General features: G+C 44.4%; 1 protein-coding gene across 2 annotated transcripts in view; it reads right to left on the reverse strand.

Annotated features, from left to right (window-relative positions):
- Positions 1-23,283, reverse strand: part of MED20 (mediator complex subunit 20) — a 23,998-nt gene continuing 715 nt past the window's right edge. The window contains exons 2-4 of one of the 2 annotated variants that reach the window (XM_088479615.1): positions 21,636-21,790; positions 7,388-7,641; positions 1-587 (exon numbers count right to left, since the gene is read on the reverse strand). In XM_088479615.1, coding sequence (XP_088335741.1) covers positions 369-587; positions 7,388-7,641; positions 21,636-21,790 — 628 coding nt within the window. In that variant the 3' untranslated portion in view covers positions 1-368. Of the gene's footprint in view, positions 588-7,387; positions 7,645-21,635; positions 21,791-23,283 lie in introns of both variants that reach the window. The other variant, XM_088479614.1, reaches the window with a different exon arrangement.

Consider the following 23,283-nt stretch of genomic DNA (forward strand, 5'->3'; position numbering starts at 1 on the left):
TTATCTTAAAGTATTTATTGGGAACGCTAAATTTATAATATGAATAGAATAGAGATTGTAGGGATATTGACAATCAGCTTGGGTTCTTCTGTTCACCACGATTTATATCCAATGTTATTACAGTGTTAAGAAGTTTTTCTAGCAACTCTTCCCAAAATTTGCTGCTGACCTCGACATTTACAATTTCTGCATCCAATAGTCAGTGCAGAGATTAATCTTCCTCCTGATGTAGATATCCAAAAAGTCTTAGATGGGATGTCTAGGTTTCTACCAGCAGAACATCTGTAACATCACAGGTTGGGAAGATGATGAACAGAATTGCAGTTTTGTATGTGTTACAGTGAATAAGGTAGATGGATACGATCATCTCACAGCCTCATCCCAGCCACTGTGCCCTGCTGTTGCTTGCGGATCTTGTTAAGTAGCTCCATGTACTGCACCATTGTATCTGCAGGTGTGTACAGCGCATCGTGCTTTGAGCTGAAAACAGGTGGAACAGATGGTGCATGTGTGCCCATAAAACTCTGCATAAACTCCACCATCAGATTCCAGCAATCACCTGGCACTGCACAAGGGCAGTAATCCACCTGATAAGACAATGACAAATAACGACAATGACTTTTACAATCAATAACGCAATATTAATTTGGTCAGTGTTGGTAAGCATATTATTACTTTGTTGTTATTTTGTGTCACACACCTGATATAGCAACGACTCTACTGTAAATATTTGTATTTAACTATAACAATTCTGATTAGCATGGTTTACACACTGCATGGTTGTGAGTGGGAACCAATCAGGTCTCAAATGCTTCTCTAAAATACAATGAAGACTGCACAGGACTGGCCCGACAGAACTGACAGAAAAAAATAGAATATATACAATGCGTTTATTATATTAAAAGCATATATTGTTACCAAGCAAATGGCTTCTTTCTCTCTGAGTTTATGCTGAAACCCGATTAGGATCATATATGCAAAGGTTTCATAGCCAGTGTCAGTATCCTCCACCTCAAACACATTCATCCCCAGTTTACGCTATCATACTGTTTTGATGTGGAAATTAAAATACTGCAATCACTCTATGTGATGTAACCTGTAACCTGATATAGTCAAGTCCAAGTAGAAGCTAAATGGCATCAGTACATTTTCTCATGTTTATTAAATAAAAATCAGATTCTTTACATGACAATGCTTCAAATGAAAGTTCTATTTTTCAAGCGATAATAAACACCCGTGTTTACACAATGACCCACCTATACGCCAAACATAATAATAATGTTCTACCTATCCTTAATCTCCCATCTCTAGATCCCACTCTGGATTTGTCTTTAAACAAAAGTTTGACAGAAAATAAAGTTAGAGATGTGATTAAAGGCTCAGGTCTGGATGGATATGTTAAGTTTTATAAAACTCTCTGGGAGGACCTAATTCCAATCCTTACTAAAGCTTAGAATAAAGGCTCTTAGAAAGGGTCCTTCTCAAATGAAATGTTATAAGCGCAAATTATTACTATCAGCAACCCTGGCAAGGACCCCTCCCACTGTCACTGTCTGCTCAGTACGGATAGGAAAAATATATGCTAAATTTATAGCCACCATTATAAGGCCATTTATCCTTTCCGGACTCATGCGCCTTATGATTGCGGGGGAGCCAATGGATAACACAAGGACAGATTTTAACTTATTTCTCATCATATTCACTAGAAGCCATTATTTCTCCTATATATCTCTCAATGCTGAAAAAAAATCACTTGATAGGGTCCACTGGGGGTGCATGGAGCAAGTGCATTCTAAATCCGGATGTTCGGGACACTTTCTAAAATCTATTCTTACTCTATAGACGGTCTTTAGTAATGGCTGTTTGTCCTGTACATTTCTGATTGCAATGACACTCGTCAAGGTTGCCCACCCTCTTGTAAGAATTACAAATGTTGTTGAAGGTTCTCTCATACACAGTTCTACTCACAAGTTGTTTATTTGCAGATGATATCTTCTCATTTATTACCAGTCAGGAAAGTTCAATAAGAACTCTTCATAAAATGTTACAGGAATACGTGGCAGCTTCCTGCTACAAATAAGACTAGTAAATCTAAAGCATTACCCATTAACATCAATTTTGCCACTTTTAATCATTTAAAGTTTGGATATGTATAAAAAAAACTACTTAAGCTATTTTGGTATTCAAATACCTGCATCACTTGATGATGTAATAGTCTGCAATTATACACCCCTATTATATACACTAACAAAATCCTGGATGAACGATGATATCACCTGATAAGGCAGAATTGTCCCAATAAAGATTAATCTTTTTATCCTATATCTGTTCCAAACTTTGGGCCTAATTCAGAGATGTTCATAAATTGTAAGCCTGATGGTTAGGTACATCTATAATGTTTTTAGATCTGCATATGCGCAGAAGCCACAGAGCACATGTGGAGATCTGGAGCTGCGAGATTGCTTGCAGTGCCCCAAATACTGCAGCCTGATTGACATGCTGCTGGCATTTAGGGGTGGCAACAAGCCGCATTAGTCACATTTTTTGGGAGTGCTGAAGCGCTTCACTGGCTTCAGCAGCGTTCATTTCCTCGCCATCCTTAGTAACCAGAGGGTTACTCTGATGATGGCTGTCAATGCAGATGAACAGATGCTGTGTTCTCGGATGCAGAAGCAGATCAGAGGAACTAGGAAGAGGAGTCTATTTACAAAAGGCGCCTCTTGCGGCATTAGCAAATTATCGCAGAGTCGCTACAAAGACAAAGTGGCTGTGTGATCTGCGTCCATCTCTGAATCAGGCCCTATAGCATTTGTTTTGTCGGCTAATGTTCTAAATGCATCTTATACTTTAATGTACAAATTCATCTGGAGGAATAAAAAAATAAACAATGTCTTGCTAGAGAGTGTATGTCCCTCCTTAAACTGTTTGCCGCCCTTGACTTTGCAAAGTTAGCAAAATATCAGATTGCCTGAAAGACTGACATTTACCCCTTCAATTAAATCCCTGTAAAAATTTGGGAAATGAGCGGTCTCTAACTTTCCCCTTAGTGGACCTACTCTGGGTACCCTGTTAGGACAGAAATATCCCCTTATCTATGGTTTTATTTCGTGCTTTAAACAAAGCAATTGACCCTTACAACTTTGCCTGAAGGTCCTATCCTATTAAATGCACGATCTTAGTTTAATACAATGGCAGGACATGTATATTACTCATCTTCATAACCTTTTTTAAAACTAATTTCGGTTACCTTTTCAGAAATTCAAAACAGATATGGGGTCTCATGTCTTCTTCAAATATGCCACTGACTACAAACTCATGCAAGCCGTGAATGTAGTATTATCCAACCTCTATGTTAGCTTGTTTCCAAACTACTTCTACTTCTCAGTCACATAAAGGGGAAACCTTGTTTTGATATAAACTTGTTTCTTAATTTGAAAGGGAAATATTTAATTAATTTTCCCATTTACTAAGATTTGGGGAAGATTTTCACTAAAAGTCATTGCATTGGCAAATATTTGAATCACAGAATCACTAACCAAATAATAGACAAAATCTACTTAACTACTTCCAAACGCCAAAATATCTGTGCTTCTACTGTTTGTCTATAAATTGTTGGAGGAATTGTGGAAGAGAAGGAAATGTGCTTCACATATTCTGATATTGCCCAAAAATGATACCATTGTGAGAAGAGGATAGTAATTTACTCTTTCGGTAACAAATTCTTGTACTACACTTAGGGGCATCTTCATGATTACTCTATAGATTGTTCGGTAAGTAATATGTATGTAGTAGCCACATTCTGATTGCTGTCGTGCTGCAGCACTGGAAGGTTCCATACCCTCCTCATATCTCCAAAATCATAGCTGAAGTACAACTAGGGGGGGGGGTTATCGAATTAGGGCCCTCATTCAGAGCCGTACGCTCTGAGCAGAGCGCACGCTCTGAATGAGGGCCGGGCTCCATTTTCATGGAGCGTCCTCCTGGACGCTCGTATAGCTGTGGGTCACCACCCACAGGCTATACGAGCGTGCATTGTGATGGTCGCGATGGTCGAGACCATCGCGACCATCGAATTTGCGAGCCGGAGCCTGCGGTTGAGGTTTTCAACCGCAAGCTCCGGAGTGATTTTGGCTCTATCAGAGCCAAAATCACTCCCACTGACATCACTAGTGATGTCAGTGGGCCGGCTTTTGACGGGAGGCGTTCCCGTGGGAACGCCCCCGTCAGGGAGGCACGCCCACCAAAGGGGGCGTGCTGTCAATCAACATTGACAGCACGCCCCCTTTGATCGGACACAACGAGCGAAGGACTTTCCTTCGCTCGTCGCGTCTGGCGCATTCGCACGACGGAGCTCCCTCCGTCGTGCGCATGCTCAGTCCATAACATCGACCCACTTGCGAGCGGACAGCCGCTCGCGAGTGGGTCTGAATCAGGCCCTAGGTGCAATCGGCGAAAAAAAATAGGGAATTTTCCCAGATTATCCCCGTTTTTCCCCGATGTTTTTTTTTTCACCCAATACTATTATTTCATCTAGAATAATAGGATATTTCTTCTGAAATCGCATAAGATCCGCAATAAGTGGAAGAAACCTCTGTTATGAAATATAAATATGTAGTCTGGTGACCCTTGCTAATGTGATAATAGCCAGGAAGTGGATGGTGAGAGAGCCACTGGAAGTAATGACATGGAAAGTGTTGGTTAATGATACTATCTGGCATTATTGTTTCATGTATGTTAGTTGAATGGGACTACACAAGTTTCATAAGATCTGGTCACCTTGGTGCAATTCTAGACACTCTTGTTAGAACACTGATAGAGTTATTAGGTGTGGGAGCCCTGGAGGCGACTGGTCTTGCTTCTTTTACTTTGTACATAGCTGTGGGTCACAGTTAATTATTGCAACTTTCAACATAGTCCTTATACTATCCTTTCAATGCAAATTATCCTTTCTCAGTCTGCTGGAGTATTTCTTTATGTTCTAAATACTTATGGTTCCTAGAAGATCTACAACACTCTACCATGTCAAGTTTTGCTTTTCTCTTTGTTAATAGAGATGTTTTCAAAAGCACACGTAGCTTTTTTGAATTATATGGCGTGAGATGAATTGTGCGGCTTAGACGCTCCACCACAGGTAGCGATCGCCGTAATTTCCTACTTTTTACTGAATCTTATTCACGTTGCAGTCACACACATATTCACTGTGTCCTAGGTACTTAGGATTAGTATTTTTGTCACAAAGTAATTGATATATAAATTTGTAGACTAACCATAAAGATGCCTGGTGCGAGGCATAGCGAGGGTCACTTGCATCAGACGTCAGTATTTTACCTTCTACCCAGATTAGCAAATAAGTTGCACACAGAAGCTACTGTACAGAAAATTCCAGCGTCAGTATTCAGCGTACCCCGTACATTGAATTCTTGTTTCCCTAGTGAAGTGAATACATATTTTGCAAAAAAGTATCCAGTGGGAAAGATGCTGCACATAAGTTAAAGTCTGTAGCACCAAATAGCCCCATTTGATGACAGGTGTATGTGGACACATTTGTATGTATGTATGTAAAAATATTCATAATTTACAAAAATATATACAAAATGTACAAATATATAAAACACCAGTGAACCATTAATAAAGTAAACGAAATCTGGCATAGTAAAAATATTGCATATTGATCATGTAATAGGCCAAACATTTAAACAACAGTAAAACATAATTAACAAAGAAAGTAAGAAGTATACAAGAGAAATATATTAACACACTGTAATTGCATAGTGCAAACACTTCACAGTCTAATAAATGAGAAGGCAATTAACCCGAACACAAACATTTCCAATACAGGCCTCAGAGACAGCCTGCAATACATATATACCTCCTCCTTCAAGATTTATTTCTAAAATGTAAAAATGAACAAAACTAATGTTATTTAAATTTTGTCAGAATGTCTGAACACTGTTGAAGTTTCGGACTATTGCCCCCATTTTTTGTCTTGTAATCCTTTGTCTGTCTGTTTTCACCTTTTTGTCTGTATCCCCACATATTATTTTGATGTTATTCAATAAAAACTATTGTTTAAAACACAGGTTCTCAAACTCGGTCCTCAGGACCCCAAACAGTGCATGTTTTCGAGGTCTCCTCACAGAATCACAGGTGAAATAATTAGCTCCATCTGTGGATCTTTTAAAATGTGTCAGTGAGTAATGAATACACCTGTGCACCTGCTGGGTGACCTGCAAAATGTGACCTGTGTGGGGTCCTGAGGACCGAGTTTGAGAACCACTGGTTTAAAAGAATGTCTGAACTCTGTTCTACTCTTTTAACGGAGTTGATTGTAATGTAGGAATGATGTAACCTAATCTTGACAATTCTGCTAGTTATACACACAGGGGCAGTTCAGAAGAAAAATCAGAGTGGGTGAAATTACAAATAAAGAAATCTTTGGTGTAGATTTAGCTACCTTACAAGGAGTGTGTGACATGTTCCACTAATAATTGCATTACAATGCTGACAGGTTAAACAGTGAAATGTTCCATTTTTGCTTGTGCTAAAGCAAACATTGTGTACACAATTGGTGCGCTCTGGTTTCATTCTGCATTACTTGCATGTCCTTCTTTATTTCATTTTAATTATGAGATTGGTAATATTGTAACCTTTTTTATGCTTCATGTATCAGACCAAGCAGATATTTTATTTTTATTACTTAATTTGGTGTCTATTTTTGCTTAGAAAAGGAGATTTACCCTCCAAAACATCACCTTAGGGTTAGCCTCACCTCTACCTTGTCATTTTTATCTTGTCAGACATGACGGTCATACTGTTAGCACTGGCGCTAATTCTGTCTGTATATTTTGATTGCATAGAATTACATTGCTGCTTGATACTGAACTTGTGTTATGATATGATTTATATATTCTTTTATGTGTTTTTGTACATTAAGTATGAATCTATAAATCATATACTCTTGCAATCCAAGATTTTAGACCTGCATTGACACTTTTTCTGTGCCACTGTACGTAAAGTGTTCAACATCTGTCTCACCTCAATATGTCATATTTAAGTCTTAAGCTGCATACACACACACGATTTTGTTACCAACGCTTTTATGAACGATTTTCTGTCAGATTTTTTTAAAGTGTAATGAACGATTATTTTGAACTACAAACTATTTTTGCATATTCCCTTAATGAAAATCGTTTAGTTGGTCAGTCTGACTGAACTACAAACGTGAACGCGCATGAACGATAATTGTTCATCGTTTTAACTCAGAAAGTGAACGATTTTTACAACGTTTGAACGATATCGTTATTGATAATCGTTCAAAAAATCGTGTGTGTGTATGCATCTTAAGATTATAACTTGAGAATTTTATTCAAACATTTTTGTGAAGTACCTCGACAGATATTCCACGACCGCTTTGTCCCATAGTGACTGTACCAATCTTCACAAGGAAGTCACAATACTGGTAACGTGTGCCTCGCGTCTCCATCTTGTTAGCCTTGGCATTCTGGAAGAATCCTTTTAACTTAATCATAAGCACATCCAGGTTCAGGTCAGCGACTAAGCAGGGACCATTTTCAAATAAAGCAAATGTGCTGAGAGGATGTTCAGAACTGTGCATGATGTAAAGGAGCTTCCCAGACTGACCTGCTATGAATTAACAAAAGATAAGGAAGATATGTCAGTCACGGTGTCCGAGACCAAAATATATGTAAACTTGTAGAGACAACACAGTATGAGCCCAAATTCATATTATGCCACACGGTGGGTCCTAAATTAAATTTATGCCACGTGGGATAATGAGTAAAAAGTACATAAGATGCGACATGTAACGTTTGGGGGGGGAAGGGGAGGAAAGAGGCACACCTAGGGATAGTTGGGGCAGAGGCACAGTGTGATGATCACAGGTAACTAAGCAGCCTTCAAGGGCAAACCTTCTAGGACTTTGCTCTATACAGTGCACAAATTTAAAAACACTATTACAGCACAAATGTTGTATACGGGGGAGCCATGCTAATAAAGAATAACTTCACAATTTGCCAATTCTTCTTATGTATAACACCCAGGTGATGGTGCATATGGTCAGGTTCATCCTAGATCAGGGAGGGAAACCTCAGGCCCAGGGGCCGTATAAGGCCCTTGGAGTCATTTGGTCTGGCCCTCTGAGCTTTTCTCTGCTAGCCTCATCTGGCTAGCAGGGTGCCTAGAATGGCAGCAGCCAGAATCTATGCAGCAGTGCTGCCTGGAGAATCCTTAGGATGGTCACACCGCTGCCCTTACAGCTCCCCGGAGCATCCTCAGGAATGCTCTGGGCATTGCTGTAATCACCGGCGATTGTGGTCCCACTCCATGTGACATCACATGGAGGAGGCGTGGCCTGCACCTGGCCCACAAATAATGTTATATATATATATATATATATATCAAAATTGCCCTCGGAAGAAAAAAGGTTCCCCACCCCTGTCTTAGATCATTAAATGACATAACTATATAGCACATCAGTGAGGGGTATATAAGCTTTCATGACAACTCAGAAAGGGATTATATTTACTCACAGGATCTCATGGTAGACAAAAACTTAGCCCCAGCAGACTCTACAGCACAATTACAGATAGATTTGCTGTACTTGACATTTCTTTGACAGAACTGGCTGCTGTTATAAGACAACTGCTTTCCTAACAAACTCATGTGAGCTCCCTGCTTCCCCCGCGGCTCTCCTGCACGCCTCCTCCAGTCCCCACACCGCCCATTACTTCAGCAAGTCTTCCCCTCTGTTGGAATTCAGCAGCACCACATCCTTCATGCCATTGTAGCAGTCTCTGCCTCTCCCCCTGGAGCTGCTCTTCATCCAGAGCGCAAAGCCTCCCTCATCGCCTCCAATGTGGTTGCGGGGCACTGCAGAAGAAGCATCGTCAGCAGACAACCCAGGGACCACAATAACTTTATTTATGTGGAAAGCGGACACCACTTTTGTAAGAAGGTGGTCACCTCTATCATCATGGAAGATAAGATATGGGGAGCATCAGGACAAGGCCCCAAACTCTGACACCTTCCGAGCCCGAAGCCAGAGCCAAAGTAGAACCGTCTTCCAGGACAGGTACTTGAGGTCCACCTCCTCCAGGGGTTCAAACACAGCCAACTGGATTAAGGTCAACACTAGGCTGAGATCCCAGGTATAGTAGGAGGCCCAAAAGGTGGCTGGACTCGCAGTAGTACACCCTGTAAAAAAGTCTGAAGCTCTGGAAGCAGGGCCAAACGGCCTGCATGCCAGCGGCTTCGAGTCGTCTCCTAGGAGCAGCAGAAGGTCCAAGAACCACGCTTGGTGAGGCCAATCCGGAGCCACCAGAATGACTGTGGTGGACTCGCACTTGATGTGTTTGAGCAACCGCGGCAGAAGAGGAAAGGGTGGAAAAAGGTACACCAGAAGATACAGCCACGGAATGACCAGAGCGTCCACCTCTGGATCCCACATCGGGAGCAATACCTTGGTAGCTAGTGATTCTGCAGAGAGGCCATTAGGCCTATCTGAGGCCCGTCTCAACGTCAAACCAGCTGCTGGAATACTTCTGGATGAACGGCCCATTCCCAGGGGTGGAGATCCTGGCGACTGAGATAGTCTGCCTCCCAGTTCTTGACTCCGGGTACGAATACGACAGAGATGGCCATGGAATGCGGTTCTGCCAACTGCAGAATGTGGCTGGACTCCCACATGATTAAGCGATCGCGAGTTATTTATGCCACGGCTGTGGTGTTGTTCAATTGCACTCAAACTGCAAGTCCCTGCATAAAAGAAGCCGCTGCTAGGAGGGTATTGTACACTGTCCTGAGCATCAGCACATTAATAGGGAGAAGTGGCTCCTGGCACGACCAGCATGTCACATCTGAGGGTTGGTTTGGGCTTGAAGAGGAGATTTGGGAGGTGTGAGTAAACTTGGGTGGCTTGAGCCAGAATTTCCTCACGTATTGCTGTGAGGTGGTAGAGGAGCTGCAGAGGAGGATGGGCCCAAATGAGAGAACAAGAATGGAATGTCTTTATTAAACAGCAGGTTGGAATAAGAACTGGAGATGATAATACTGAATGAATAAGCAAACTCTAATTGGGACCGATGATGCTGGATTGAGAGCTGGATTGGTTTGAGACCGAAGTTGATAATTTGAAGAAGAAGAACTTGATGGATCTGAATCCAATGTTGAAGAATTGATGAACTTGATCGGTTGGGACCGATGTGGAAGAATTAGTAGGTGTCACGTCTGAGACTGAAGTGTTGGAAGCTATGGATCTGGGTTGCGGGAGGAAACGGAGACGAGGGGCCTGGATATATGTTCTCCTCATCCACAGATCTTGGGTGTTGACGAGATCTGGGCAATGGCGCGGAGTCTAACCCACAGGGCCCACAGTGACCCCTCCAAGCGGGATTTGGGCATAGCTGCACCCTGCAGGCAGGTTGCGGTCCTTTGACCAGGTACCCAAGCCCTGCGGGAATAGAGACACAAGTACCAGTGGCCCTTAGATGGTGCGCCTAACACGAGACACGAGAGTACGGGGGTCTCCTTAAGGGATAGAACCCCTGCTTGAGGGGGAATACCGGACTGAGCCGCTGGTTCTGGAGTACTTTTCCACTGGTAGCGTAGGGACGCTCTGTTGGCACTGAAGGTATGCAGGGAACTCACTGCAGCATGGGAGATCACTGGAAGAGTTAAAGCACACAGTTGGAGGTGGTAACACACTGTAGAACAGGAGATCACTGGAGATGTTTAAAGCACACAGGTGGAGGTTGTAACACACTGTAGAACAGGAAATCGCTGGAGATGTTTTAAAGCACACAGGTGGAGATGGTAACACACTGTAGCAGCCACGAGAAAGCACAGGAACCTGGACCGGGAACTCACTAACATGCACTAGGAGACAACCGTTGTTCAGGCAACTTCCTGCAGACTGAGAGCCAAATAAGTACCCATAGGAACCCTGTCACATGGGCAGACTGTCATGGCGGCGCCCATGTCAGGAACTCCGATCCCCGGAACCGGACCACCCGCAGTCTCCTGCATGCAGGGAGAATGCTCAGCTCCTCCCCCGCCGCCACGCCAGCCTCCCGACCACCCGGGATGTGAGGGGAAGTCGGAGGGATGGTAAGGAAGTGCCGATCCCCGGCTGAGCCCTGACAGTACACCCCCTTTCAGGGTGGGCACCGAACACCCATCAGGCTTATCTGGAAATCTCCTATGTAAGTTCCGGATTAGTAATGGAGCGTGCACGTCGGAAGCTTTGATCCAAGCCCTTTCCTCGGGCCCATAGCCCTTCCAAACGATGAGATATTGAAGAGTGTTAGATCTGTAATGGGAGTCCAGAATCTTCTCCACCTCGAACTCAGTACCTTGTAATGTTTTAACTTGCGGCAACTTGGGGGAAGAGACTTGAAAACGGTTAAGCACCAGAGGACGTAGAAGAGAAATGTGGAATGTATTGGAGATTCTCATCTGAGGAGGAAGTTCCAATTTATAAACTACTGGGTTGATCACCTTGAGGACACGATAAGGGCCAATGAAGCGTGGAGTGAGTTTCATAGATGGCACCCTCAGTCGAATGTTTCTAGAGGATAACCAAACTCTATTCCCAACTCTCAGCAGTGGAACAGCCATTCGTCTCCTATCAGCAAATCTTTTATAATTTCTTGAAGATTGTTTTAAAGGAAAGATGAATTTTACCCCATAGGGCTGAAAAAGACTCAATTTCCTTGTTTACTGCTGGAACACCTATAGATGGGAGATCCTGGAAATCCGGGATTCGAGGGTGTCTTCCGAAGACCGTAAAGAAAGGTGTAGACTTCGAAGAAGAGTGGTATTTATAATTATGAGAGAATTCCGCCCACGGTAGGAGATCCACCCAGTCATCCTGGGAAGATGATACAAAGAGCCTAATAAAGGTCTCCAACTCCTGGTTAACTCTTTCTGTTTGACCATTCGTCTGTGGGTGGTAGGCTGAGGAAAATTAAAATTTAATTCCACATGTGTTGCACAGGGCTCTCCAAAATTTGGCCACAAATTGGACACCTCGATCAGAGACTATTTCTTTTGGAAGACCGTGTAATCTGAAAATGTCTCGAATTAAAATTTTGGCCAATTGAGGAGCAGACGGGAGACCAATCAGCGGGACAAAGTGTGCCATATTAGAAAAATGATCCACGACCACCCATATAGAATTATGTCCCCTGCACCGAGATAGCTCAGAAATTAAATCCATAAAAATATAGGTCCATGGAGCGACTGGAATAGGTAAGGGGCGTAATGGACCGACCATTCTCCTGCGAGGAATCTTATGTTGGGCACATTTGATAAAAGATAAGACAAACTCTGTGATGTCTTTCTTCATCGTGGGCTACCAGTAAGACCGCTGTAGAAATTGATAAGTTTTGGTAATTCCGGTATGGCCCGAGAATAAAGAAGCATGGGCCCATGTCAACACCTTCTTTCGTAGCCCAGGGACCACAAAAATTTTCCCAGGTGGCGAAGATAATATCTGAGTGGGAGCAAAGACCATTGGATCCAGAATGGGACGAATCTGAAGGGGGTCCTCTTCTTCCATTTTGGTCATGAAAGAACGCGAGAGAGCGTCATCCTTCTTGTTCAGAATGCCCGGCTGGAACTGGAGTTTTAAATTGAATCTAGAAAAAAAAAAAAAAAAAGTGACCAGCGAGCCTGTCTAGCGTTTGATAGATGAGCAGTTTGAAGATAGATCAGATTTTTATGATCCGTAATGACTGTAATTGGAAATTTAGCTCCTTCCAGAAGATAATGCCATTCTTCTAGTGCTAGGCGCATGGCTAGAAGTTCCTGATCTCCGATAGCATAATTTTTCTCCGCAGCGGAGAACTTACGGGAAAAGAATCCACAGGGATGGGTTTTTCCATCCTCCACGACCTGAGACAGTACCGCCCCTACTTCAACAGAAGATGCGTCCACCTCCGCTGTGAACGGCCTATCAAGTTGGGGTTGGCAGAGAATTGGGGCCGTAGAGAATGCCTTTTTTAACTTTAGAAAAGCCTGTACTGCTGGATCAGGCCAGTTGGACGGATTGGCTCCTTTTCTTGTAAGAGAAGTAATAGGAGATACTAGTGTAGAGAAATGCTCAATGAACCTCCTGTAATCCCAAGAACCGCTGAGTGGCTTTTAATGATGTAGGTTGAGGCCATTCAGAAATGGCTTTCAGTTTGTCAGGATCCATTTGAAGTGATCTCCCAGAAATGATATGTCCCAAAAAGGGTACTGATGTTTGATCGAAGAGGCATTTAGAAAATTTCCAAACAGACAATTGTCTCGGAGGCGGGATAGTACCTTCCTTACATGGCGATGGTGGGTTTGTAAATTCTCAGAAAAGATCAAAATATCATCGAGGTAAACTACCACGAATGTATACAAAATGTCTCGAAAAATGTAGTTAACATAACCTTGAAATATAGCTGGTGCATTGCAGAGACCAAAGGGCATCACAAGGTACTCAAAGTGGCCGTCCCTGGTATTAAACGCGGTCTTCGACTCGTCACCAGCTTTTATCCGTATTAAATTGTAGGCAACGTGTAAATCCAGTTTTGTGAAGAAATGGGCCCCTTGAACTTTGTCAAAGAGTTCGGCAATCAACGGCAAGGGGTACCGATTTTTGATGGTAATTTGATTTAGGCCTTGATAGTCTATGCAAGGACGGAGTCCACCATCCTTTTTCCCCATAAAGAAAAATCCGGCTCCGGCAGGAGATGAAGACGGACGGATGAACCCTTTGGCAAGGTTTTCTTTAATGTATTCTGCCATGGTCATAGTCTCAGGGACAGACAAAGGATAAACATGGCCTCGAGGGGGTGTCTTTCCAGGAAGCAACTCAATGGTACAGTCCCATGGTCGATGTGGAGGAAGTTTATTTGCCGCTTGTTCACAGAGCACATCCGAAAAATCTTGATAGACCTCAGGTAATTGGGACTGGGGCAGACTTTTCCATTTTTTAGAAGAAGAAGACATCTTAGTGGTGCTAGTAACCATTGTTTGGCTACGCATTGGAATCACTTTGGTCAGACATTCCTGAAAACAATTTGGCCCCCAAGACAGGATTTGCATCTTACTCCAATCAAATACAGGGTTGTGCTTTTGTAACCAGGGCAATCCCAAGACTAACTCGTAGGAGGATTTGGGCAGTACAAAAAGCTCCAATACTTCTTGGTGTAGGCATCCTATCCTGATCGATACTGGATGGGAGCAAAAATAAATGGATTCTCCTGAAACAATTTGGCCATCTACCCCGGAGAGTAGTAGTTTGTTAGGAAGTGATATGACTGGAATATTCAGGGTTTGGATTAATGACTCTGAAATAAAATTTTCTGCAGCTCCTGAGTCCACTAAGGCCTTAACCCTTCTTGTCCTGGACTCATGGGAAAGCGACACTTGTAAGAGACTGTCTGTTATTTGGGATGATTTGAGAATAACCCCTAACTGTATTCCCTACTTCAGTTAGGGTTTCGCATTTTCAGTCAGCGAAAGACAATTCTTCAGGCTCAGTGCAATAGGTACACAATTTATTTTGAAAGCGCCAATTACGTTCCGTGGAAGCGAGATTGGACCTATTAACCTGCACAGGTTCTTCTTCACCTACGGCTGAGGGCATGGGCTGGTTTACAGGTTGGCAAACTTGAAAACGTTCCCCTCTTCCTCTACTGGCCCAACGCTCCCTGTGGCGGAGGTCAATCTTAATGCAGAGGGAAATGACATCAGCGAAAGATTCTGTTAGGTCTCTGGAAGCCAGCTCATCCTTAATCCTTTCAGAGAGTCCGTGAAGGAAGGATGCTCTGAGAGCTTCCTCATTCCATTTTAATTCGGACGCCAGGGTTTGGAACTGGACGACATACTGTCCTATGGACCGATCCCCTGATGAACCTGAAGCAAATCTGACGAGGCTGAGGACGAACAACCTGGTTCGTCAAAGATTCTTTTAAATGCTGAGACAAAGTCTTCATAAGTAGATATGATGGGGTCGGCCGATTCCCACAACGGGGAAACCCAATCTAGTGCTGCTCCAGTTAATAGAGAGATCACATATGCCACCTTAGCCCTAGAGGTGGGGAAATTTTGAGGGAGGCACTCGAATTGGATCTCGCGACACCTTCGATGATTCCCATCAATCCTTTCCGGAGTCGCCAACTGGAGGTGAGGTTTGTGTAATGAAACCCCTTGGGGCTGAGCCGGGGGGGAGCTACTGGAACTGCACCTGGAGGGGCCGGCAGAATAGAGGTCAACGTAGTTTGAATAGACACCAGCTGTCTCGAAAGTTCCTGCAAATCCTGAGCCACTTGCTGGTGAGCCGCATCTTGGTTGTCCATGCGAGAAGCTAACTCTTGAAGAGACCAAGTACCCTGAGACCCTGCAGCCTCCAATGGGCCTGAACAAACTGTCACGTCTGAGGCTGAAGTGTTGGAAGCTGTGGATCTGGGTTGCGGGAGGAAACGGAGACGAGGGGCCTGGATATATGTTCTCCTCATCCACAGATCTAGGGTGTTGATGAGACCTGGGCAATGGCGCGGAGTCTAACCCACAGGGTGGTGTTCGCCAGTGACCACTCCAAGCGGGATTTGGGCTTAGCTGCACCCTGCAGGCAGGTCGTGGTCCTTTGACCAGGTACCCAAGCCCTGCGGGAATAGAGACACAAATACTAGTGGCCCTAAGATGGTGCGCCTAACACAAGGCACAAACGTACGGGAGGTCTCCTTAAGGGATAGAACCATTTCAGGGAGGAATACCGGACTGAGTCGGTGGTACTGGAGTACACTGTTAGCGTAGGGATGCTCTGTTGGCACTGGAGGTATGAAGGGAACTCACTGCAGAACGGGAGATCACTGGAAGAGTTAAAGCACACAGGTGGAGGTGGTAACACACTGTAGCACAGGAGATCACTGGAGATGTTTAAAGCACACAGGTGGAGGTGGTAACACACTGTAGCACAGGAGATCGCTGGAGATGCTTTAAAGCACACAGGTGGAGATGGTAACACACTGTAGCACAGGAGATTGCTGGAAATGCTTAGAGCACAGAGGTGGAGATGGTAACACACTGTAGCACAGGAGATTGCCTGAAATGCTTAAAGCACACAGGTGGAGATGGTAATACACTGTAGCAGCCACGAGAGAGAACAGGAACCTGGACCGGGAACTCACTAACATGCACTAGGAGACGACCGTTGTTCAGGCAACTTCCTGCAGACTGAGAGCCAAATAAGTACCCATAGGAACCCTATCATAGGTGCACAGCATCAGCTGACTACTCACCTATCCCGGATTGGAAATACTGTCACATGGGCAGACTCTCATGGCGGCGCCCAAGTCAGGAACTCCGATCTCCGGCACCAGACCACCCGCAGTCTCCTGCATGCGGGCAGAATGCTCAGCTCCTCCCCCGCCGCCGCGCCAGCCGCCCGACCGCCCGGGATGTCAGGGGAAGCCGGCGAGATGGCAAGGAAGTGCTGATCCCCGGCTGAGCCCTGACAATAGGAGTCCAATGTTGTAAGCATAAGAGGAGACCAATGTTTGGAGGTATTGGCTGAAACTGATAGTGGCTGTAAGAACAAGTCTCAGTGGTAAAAACCAGACTATGGTATAGGAGACTTGTTTACCACTTATAGAAACTGGATATAACGGACTGGGGGCCTGATTCATTAAGGATTGCAACTGCAGCAGTGCATGCAGTAGGCCAATTGTTACATACTGCACATGCATTGCAGTGAGCGAAGGCTACACTGTGAACGCACTGAGATTACGCAGAGCGCGGTAACCCATTGCAAAGTGAGTAGTCAGCATTTGTGGGTGGTGATGGGGGAGTGGTTGGAGAAACGCAGACGTGCCTGTTCGTATGAACGCTGTTACATGGGCATGCATAAATTAGCCATTGCAACGGCATACGCAACTTGAGTGCTTACTGCGTGCAACAAGGTTAGCAATTTCTAAGTAAGGTCAGGGCTACTAATTCAGTGGGAGGGGCCGATGGTACTCGATGTATAAGCAGGACTGAAAGATATTACAAATGTGAGATAGCGGTAGTGCAGTGGGTGTCTCTATGCTGGCAGTGCGATGGCATTGCGATAGCATTCATTACCATATTTTTGCAGCAGACCTGCGTGCGATTACAGAGCTGCGATCGCAATAGCGATCCTTAATGAATCAGGCCCTGGGACAATTCAGATACAGAGTACCTAGGAGCTCAGCACTGAGCTGTAACTTCAGTAAGAAGCGACACTGTAAGCAAGAGGCTGCGGAGAGCCATCTCCTTGCTCAGTAACAGTACACTGTGTGGACGAGACAGGAGGAGCACAGACAAACCTCAGCACCAGCCGGGAGCTATGTGCAGCGTGAGTGGACCTCTGTGCTATCCTGGACAGGCAACGGAGCGGTAAGAAAGTGGTTTTAAGAGTTCAGAGCGTGACACAGCAGCCTTGAAATTGGCAGTCCAGCACCACTGCCCCCCAGCCGTGTAACCTGCATCCATGGTCAGGAGAATCCAGTCCCAGATGTCGAAGCAGCGACCCATCGTGACATGTTGTCTGAAGTCACCAGAGCAGAGATATGAGAGTCCAAGGGGGCAGCCGAACAAGTGTGGGCAGTTGAAGATGTGACCCCCGACCATTGAAACAGAAGGTCCAACTGAAATGGCCTGGTATGAAACCTGCCGAATTGAATGACTTAGAAGGATGCCACCATCTTGCCGAGCAGTCGAATTCACAGGAGAACTGAAACTCTTCGGCTTGAGAACCATCTTGACCGATACCTGAATCACCTGGGCCTTGTCTGAAGGGAGAAACACTCTCTGTAGGGATCGGTCTAGAATAATGCCCAGGAACTGAAGACCCTGGGACGGCACCAGATTAAACTTCTTCAAGTTTACAATCCAACCATGCTAGATGAGAAATTGATGTGTCAGCAAGATATGACTTAGAATCCTCTCCGCCGACAGAGCCTTGATGAGAAGGTCATCCAAGTATAGCACAGTGGACAACCCCAGAGACAAAGATGGGCAACCATCACTGCCATTACCGTGGTAAACAGCCAGGGGGCAGATGAAAGGCAGAAACCGAAACTTATAATTGGAGAAAAATGGAGGAAATCCTGATGCGTTTCTCAAATCGATATGTCTAGGTAAGCATCCCTGATGTCCAGGGACACTAAGGGGTCAATCCTTTAAGGTGCGAATTGCGAGCTGCAATTTTCACTTCGAATTCGCATAGTGAATTAATTTTGCAATCCAATTAGCAACTCGCACTGAATCAGTCAGACTGAATTCGCAACTTTCCACATGCACCTCCCTGAGGATGAGAGATGGAAAGGAAAATCTTTATTTTAAGGTTAAAATGTCGGGATACTGTGATGAACCCCTTGGACACCCCCCCTAATGACTAATTAGGCATTTGGAAGTTTCCAATTAGCTTAATTAGTCCAATAATTACATGTCATTTTTTGGGGTAAAAAAATTTCCTCAAATTACCCCAAAAATCAACTTTTTCATTAGTTTAGGCACCCCAAATTTAATTACAATAATTTTTTAATTGAAAAATAATAATTTTTTTTACATTTTTCAAGATGCCCTCAAAGTCCCCCAAAATCACCCTTTATCCTACTTTTTTTTTTGCATTTTTCATTTAATTCGTTTGAGATTAAACTTTAAACTAAAAAGTTAGAATTTTTATCATTTTCTTGCATTTAAAAAAAATAAAAATAAAAATCACAAATCAGCCATTTGACACCATTTCAAAACCTACAGTACCTTCCTAATGCCCAGAAACAGCCTTCTATATGGTCCTACTAACTAAATTATCAATTTTTGGGGGGTCCAGGATGGTCTCCCCACATTTTCATGCATTTTTCGCAAATCTCATTTGGCAGTCAATTCGCACCCCTCCGCTGTGAGTAGTGCGAATAGGCATTTTTAATTGGATTGGAGAATTCTCGGGAGTTCGCTTTGCTGCAAAGTTGCGAGTTTCAATTCTTACCTAATAGGATTGACCCTTAAGAATTTCTTGGCCACCAACCCTGCGATCACCGAATCCAGGGACTCCATCTTGAAATTATTAAATATTAAATAATCATTTACGGATATGAGATTTAAAATAACCTGGACTGAACCGTCCGGCTTTGGAATCACAAACAGATTTGAATTAAAGCCCTGAGTGAACTGATGTTCCGGAACTAAAATTTTAGAGACAAGAAGCTTGTGTATAGCCTGCTGCAACACCCTCTGTGTCTGCATGGAGACCGGCAGGCCCGTGGTGAAAAACCGAACTGGGGAAGAGGAAACTAATTAACTATCTTGAACCTGCGGGATACAAGACTGTGAACCCAGACTTCCGAACAAGTCTAGAACCATATGCCTTTGAACCAAAACAGGTAAGCACCCACTGTGGGGGCCCCCAGGTGGACTGGAGACTGCCATCCTGCTGGTTTGTCTGCGAGCTTGGTGTCTGTACGATGGGCAGGGCTGGGCTGACAACCTCTAGCCGCAGATGAGACACCTCTGGTTTTGGCAAGAAAATGGGTAGGGGCCCGAAAGGACAGTCCCAAATAGGACAAACACAGCCACTGTGGTTGAAGGCAAGAATATAGTACTCTTGCCTTCGGTGGTCAGGGCAATGATCTTGTCCTGTTCCCGGACCGAAGAGGACATCCCCAGAAAACGGAAGGGCCTACACAGCCCATTCAGACTCAGCATCAGCTTGCCAGCTCGGAGGACATTAGCTTTAAGGCCCTCGGACAACTGCTCCGCCCATTACATGAGTCATTATCGGTGCCTTGTACCGCTAGACTTTAAAGTTCAAAAACTAAGGTAAGTCATAAAACAAAAAAGCCTGAGACTGCCTAGGCAGTCCCACTATATAACAGGTGCGACTAGTCTTGCCGTGCACCACACAACACAACTGAATGCCTGTGGCTGAGGGCGGGGTATATAGAGAGGAGGACCGGTGCATGCTGGGAGCTCCAAAGCTGTAGCTGTTTGGTGCATTGGATCACTCCAACTATATACCCCAAGGTAGTTCTTGTGGACCCTATGGACCCTGAAGAAAACATAAAATAAAGGGTTGTAACCGTACATTAGTGCCAATTCAAATTACGCCACACAGTAGTGCCACTTATTCACATTACACCGCACAGTAGTACCCCTTATACACGTTCTGACACACAGTAGTACCCCTTATACATGTAACATCACACAATAGTACCCCTTATACACATGCATATGCTCTGCAGGCCCCATATCAGGTGCAGCCCTCCCAATGGTGTGATGCTCTGCAAACGCAGGCTTAGTGAGCGGAGTGGGGGTCACACAATGCGAGCACTGCTCCCAGGCTTCCTGTCCGTCATTGCACGAAGCCTGGGATGGGCCGTTATCTGCTGGAGGAGGGCGGGCAGCACTTGCCTGACACAGGTACAGCCTGGAGACCCCTGCCCTGTTCCTGGAGCCACACCGTGTCCTGGGGGCCATGGGGGAAAAGCGCTTCTCCAAGCTGCTTCATGTGAGACGACTGCCCCACCGGTACCACCTGCTGGGGGGTGGCAAGATGAAGGCGGAGGTCAGTGGCTGTTGCACCTTATACTGTATACCCAGTGATGATTGACGGCGGCGCAAACCAATCAGCAGCTGGCACAGCTGTCAGAGCCTCTGTCAGCGGTGCCAGCTGCTGATTGGTTTGCACCACCGTCGGTCATCATAAAGTGAGGGGGCTGGATTTGGTTGTAGCTGATTAGCTGTCGATATACCATCATTCAGGCCAGCTGAGAGGAAGGAGTGGGTATTGGCCACCCCACGGAGCTGTCACTTATGAGCTCGAACTGGGGCATCCAAGCCGTCGGCCAGTACAGTTGAAACTGTCCAAGTGGCCTACTATGTGGACTACCCCCTGGCCACGGGTGGCACCCCTGGTGAGTGCCATCCTGGCCAAAGAGTAGATACTCCCCTGGGTATGCACAAAACTTTTCCACACAAGATATGCTAAGCAAACTGATATAGGCAATCAGCCTCTTTGTTTCAAAGCACCTCGAGATAAGGCGTACACCCCAGTTCCTGTGCCCTCCCCTCAGTATAACACAAGGGATTGTCTTTCAGCCCTAGACACGAGCCTAGTACCAACACTGAGATCAAGCAGGAGTAGGATATCTAAAATATGCAAAGCTGAAGCTGCCATCTCCTACCATAACATTACTTTAAACAAAAGTTAATATACTAGATATATGATAATTATACCCTAGTTCAGCTCACAGCTAACTAAATACTTATTTTTGGGTTAATTATTATTTTTTAAGATAATTGTCAAATTGCATCTATAGTCAACATTCTTGCAAACTGTCGCCAGTTTACGTTTTTCTGCACCCATAACAAGTAAGCTTAAAACACATGTAATAGACTGCGAGCCTGCACCGCTGCGTGAATACATATGAGAATGCCTGTATTTTTAAAGCAGCAAGCATGTTAAAGGCTAAACCAGCTTGGTTTAGCCTTTAACATGCTTTCTGCTATAAAAATACAGGCACACTGTACTCGCATGTGTTCCCACGTCGGCGCAGGCTCGCAGTCTATTACATTTAGCCCATTGTCTGTGTGGAATTACACTACGGTAAGTACAGTACCTGTGCTTCCCACATTGGCCCCTGCAGTGTGGTATGTCTCACAGTCCACATAGAATGTTCCTTGCTTTTCTGCTCCCAGCTGCTCCAGCTTACGTGTAAGGAGTTCGACAGTCTGCTGCACGCTCTTCCCTTCTGCTAATGGTACCTGTGTTACACTGAGCGGGAACACATGACAAATACATATTTTAGTATGTTTTGTAGAATAAATAGTAACAAAGTAGAATATTTTATGGTTATTTTCCATATGAAATTAAGAGTTATCAAATTTACTGAGGGCTAGATGATTAATTGTGCCCTGATATGTAAAAATGCAGATTTGAAAGAACATTTACTTTGTTGTTCACATCAGTATATGGCCATCCACCATTATAATAATTAAATGGATGCATGTTTTATTTTAATATATACTATGTTTATTGGGTTGTAAATACTATTGGAAATGCAAATGTTATTCACTGGTTTGGTGCTGGTTTACAGAAAATCTGATTAAAGGAGTTTTCATACACATACACTCCAACGTGCAATAATAGTATTAGCATTATTTCACGAGTCCTGGGGGCATATGTATCAAAGCTTGATGAGAGATAAAATTGTGAAATATATATCACCAACCAATCAGCTCCAAACTATAATTTCTTAAACACAGCCTGCAAAATGTAAGTTAGAAGCTGATTGGTTGGTGATATATATCTTACAATTTCATCTCACATCAAGCTTTTATACACATTCAGCACCTCTCGCAGTCCTGCCGTCTCCACCTAAAAAAATATCTCCGGGATTAGACTCTTCCTCACCCAGGATGCCACTAAAACCCTCATCCATTCACTGGTCATCTCCAGATTGGACTACTGCAACCTTCTCCTAGCTGGCCTCCCAGTCTCTCACCTCTCTCCACTACAATCAGTTCTCAATGCTGCGCTCTGCTCATCTTCCTCTCCAGACGTTCTACATCTGCTTCCCCTCTCGTTCAAGCCCTACACTGGCTCCCCTTCCCCTTCAGATGCCAATTCAAAGGTTCTTACACTCACCTACAAAGCCCTCAAAAAATCCTCTCCCACATACATTTCTGACCTTCTCTCCCCTCACACTCCCGCCCGTCCACTTCACTCAACAAATGCATGCCGCCTCTCTTGCCAACTGATTACTTCCTCCCACTCCCGCATCCAAGATTTTGCCCGTGCTGCTCCCTACCTTTGGAATGATCTCCCTCTCAGTCTCTACAAATCTTCAAACGGGCTCTCAAGACCCACTACTTCATCAAGGCCTTCCAGCTCTCATCCTAACCCACATCATGCTCTTTCCTCCCCTTCTGTGTCATGCCTGTCTGTCTGTCTGCCCCTCCCCTTTAGAGTGTAAGCTCTCATGAGCAGGGACCTCTTCCCTCATGTGCTTCTCTTTACATTTTCTTCTACTCTCTACTCCCCATTAGGGCACCTAACACATGACTGCCAACTCCCTGCTGCTTATTGTGAGTGTCTAACTGCTATAGCAGCAATGTATATAAATTGTGTCCTTGTCCTGCACTGTAAGTTACTTGTTTCTTGTTCACTTGTTAGTTCTATGTACGGCGCTGCGGAACACTTGTGGCACCATATACATAAAGGATAATAATATGCCCCAATGTTTGTAATGTAGAGCAAGTTCACAT

The sequence above is a fragment of the Taudactylus pleione genome, unplaced genomic scaffold (assembly GCF_031769625.1).
Source record: "Taudactylus pleione unplaced genomic scaffold, aTauple2 ptg000242l, whole genome shotgun sequence".
Classification (NCBI taxonomy): Eukaryota; Metazoa; Chordata; class Amphibia; order Anura; family Myobatrachidae; genus Taudactylus; species Taudactylus pleione.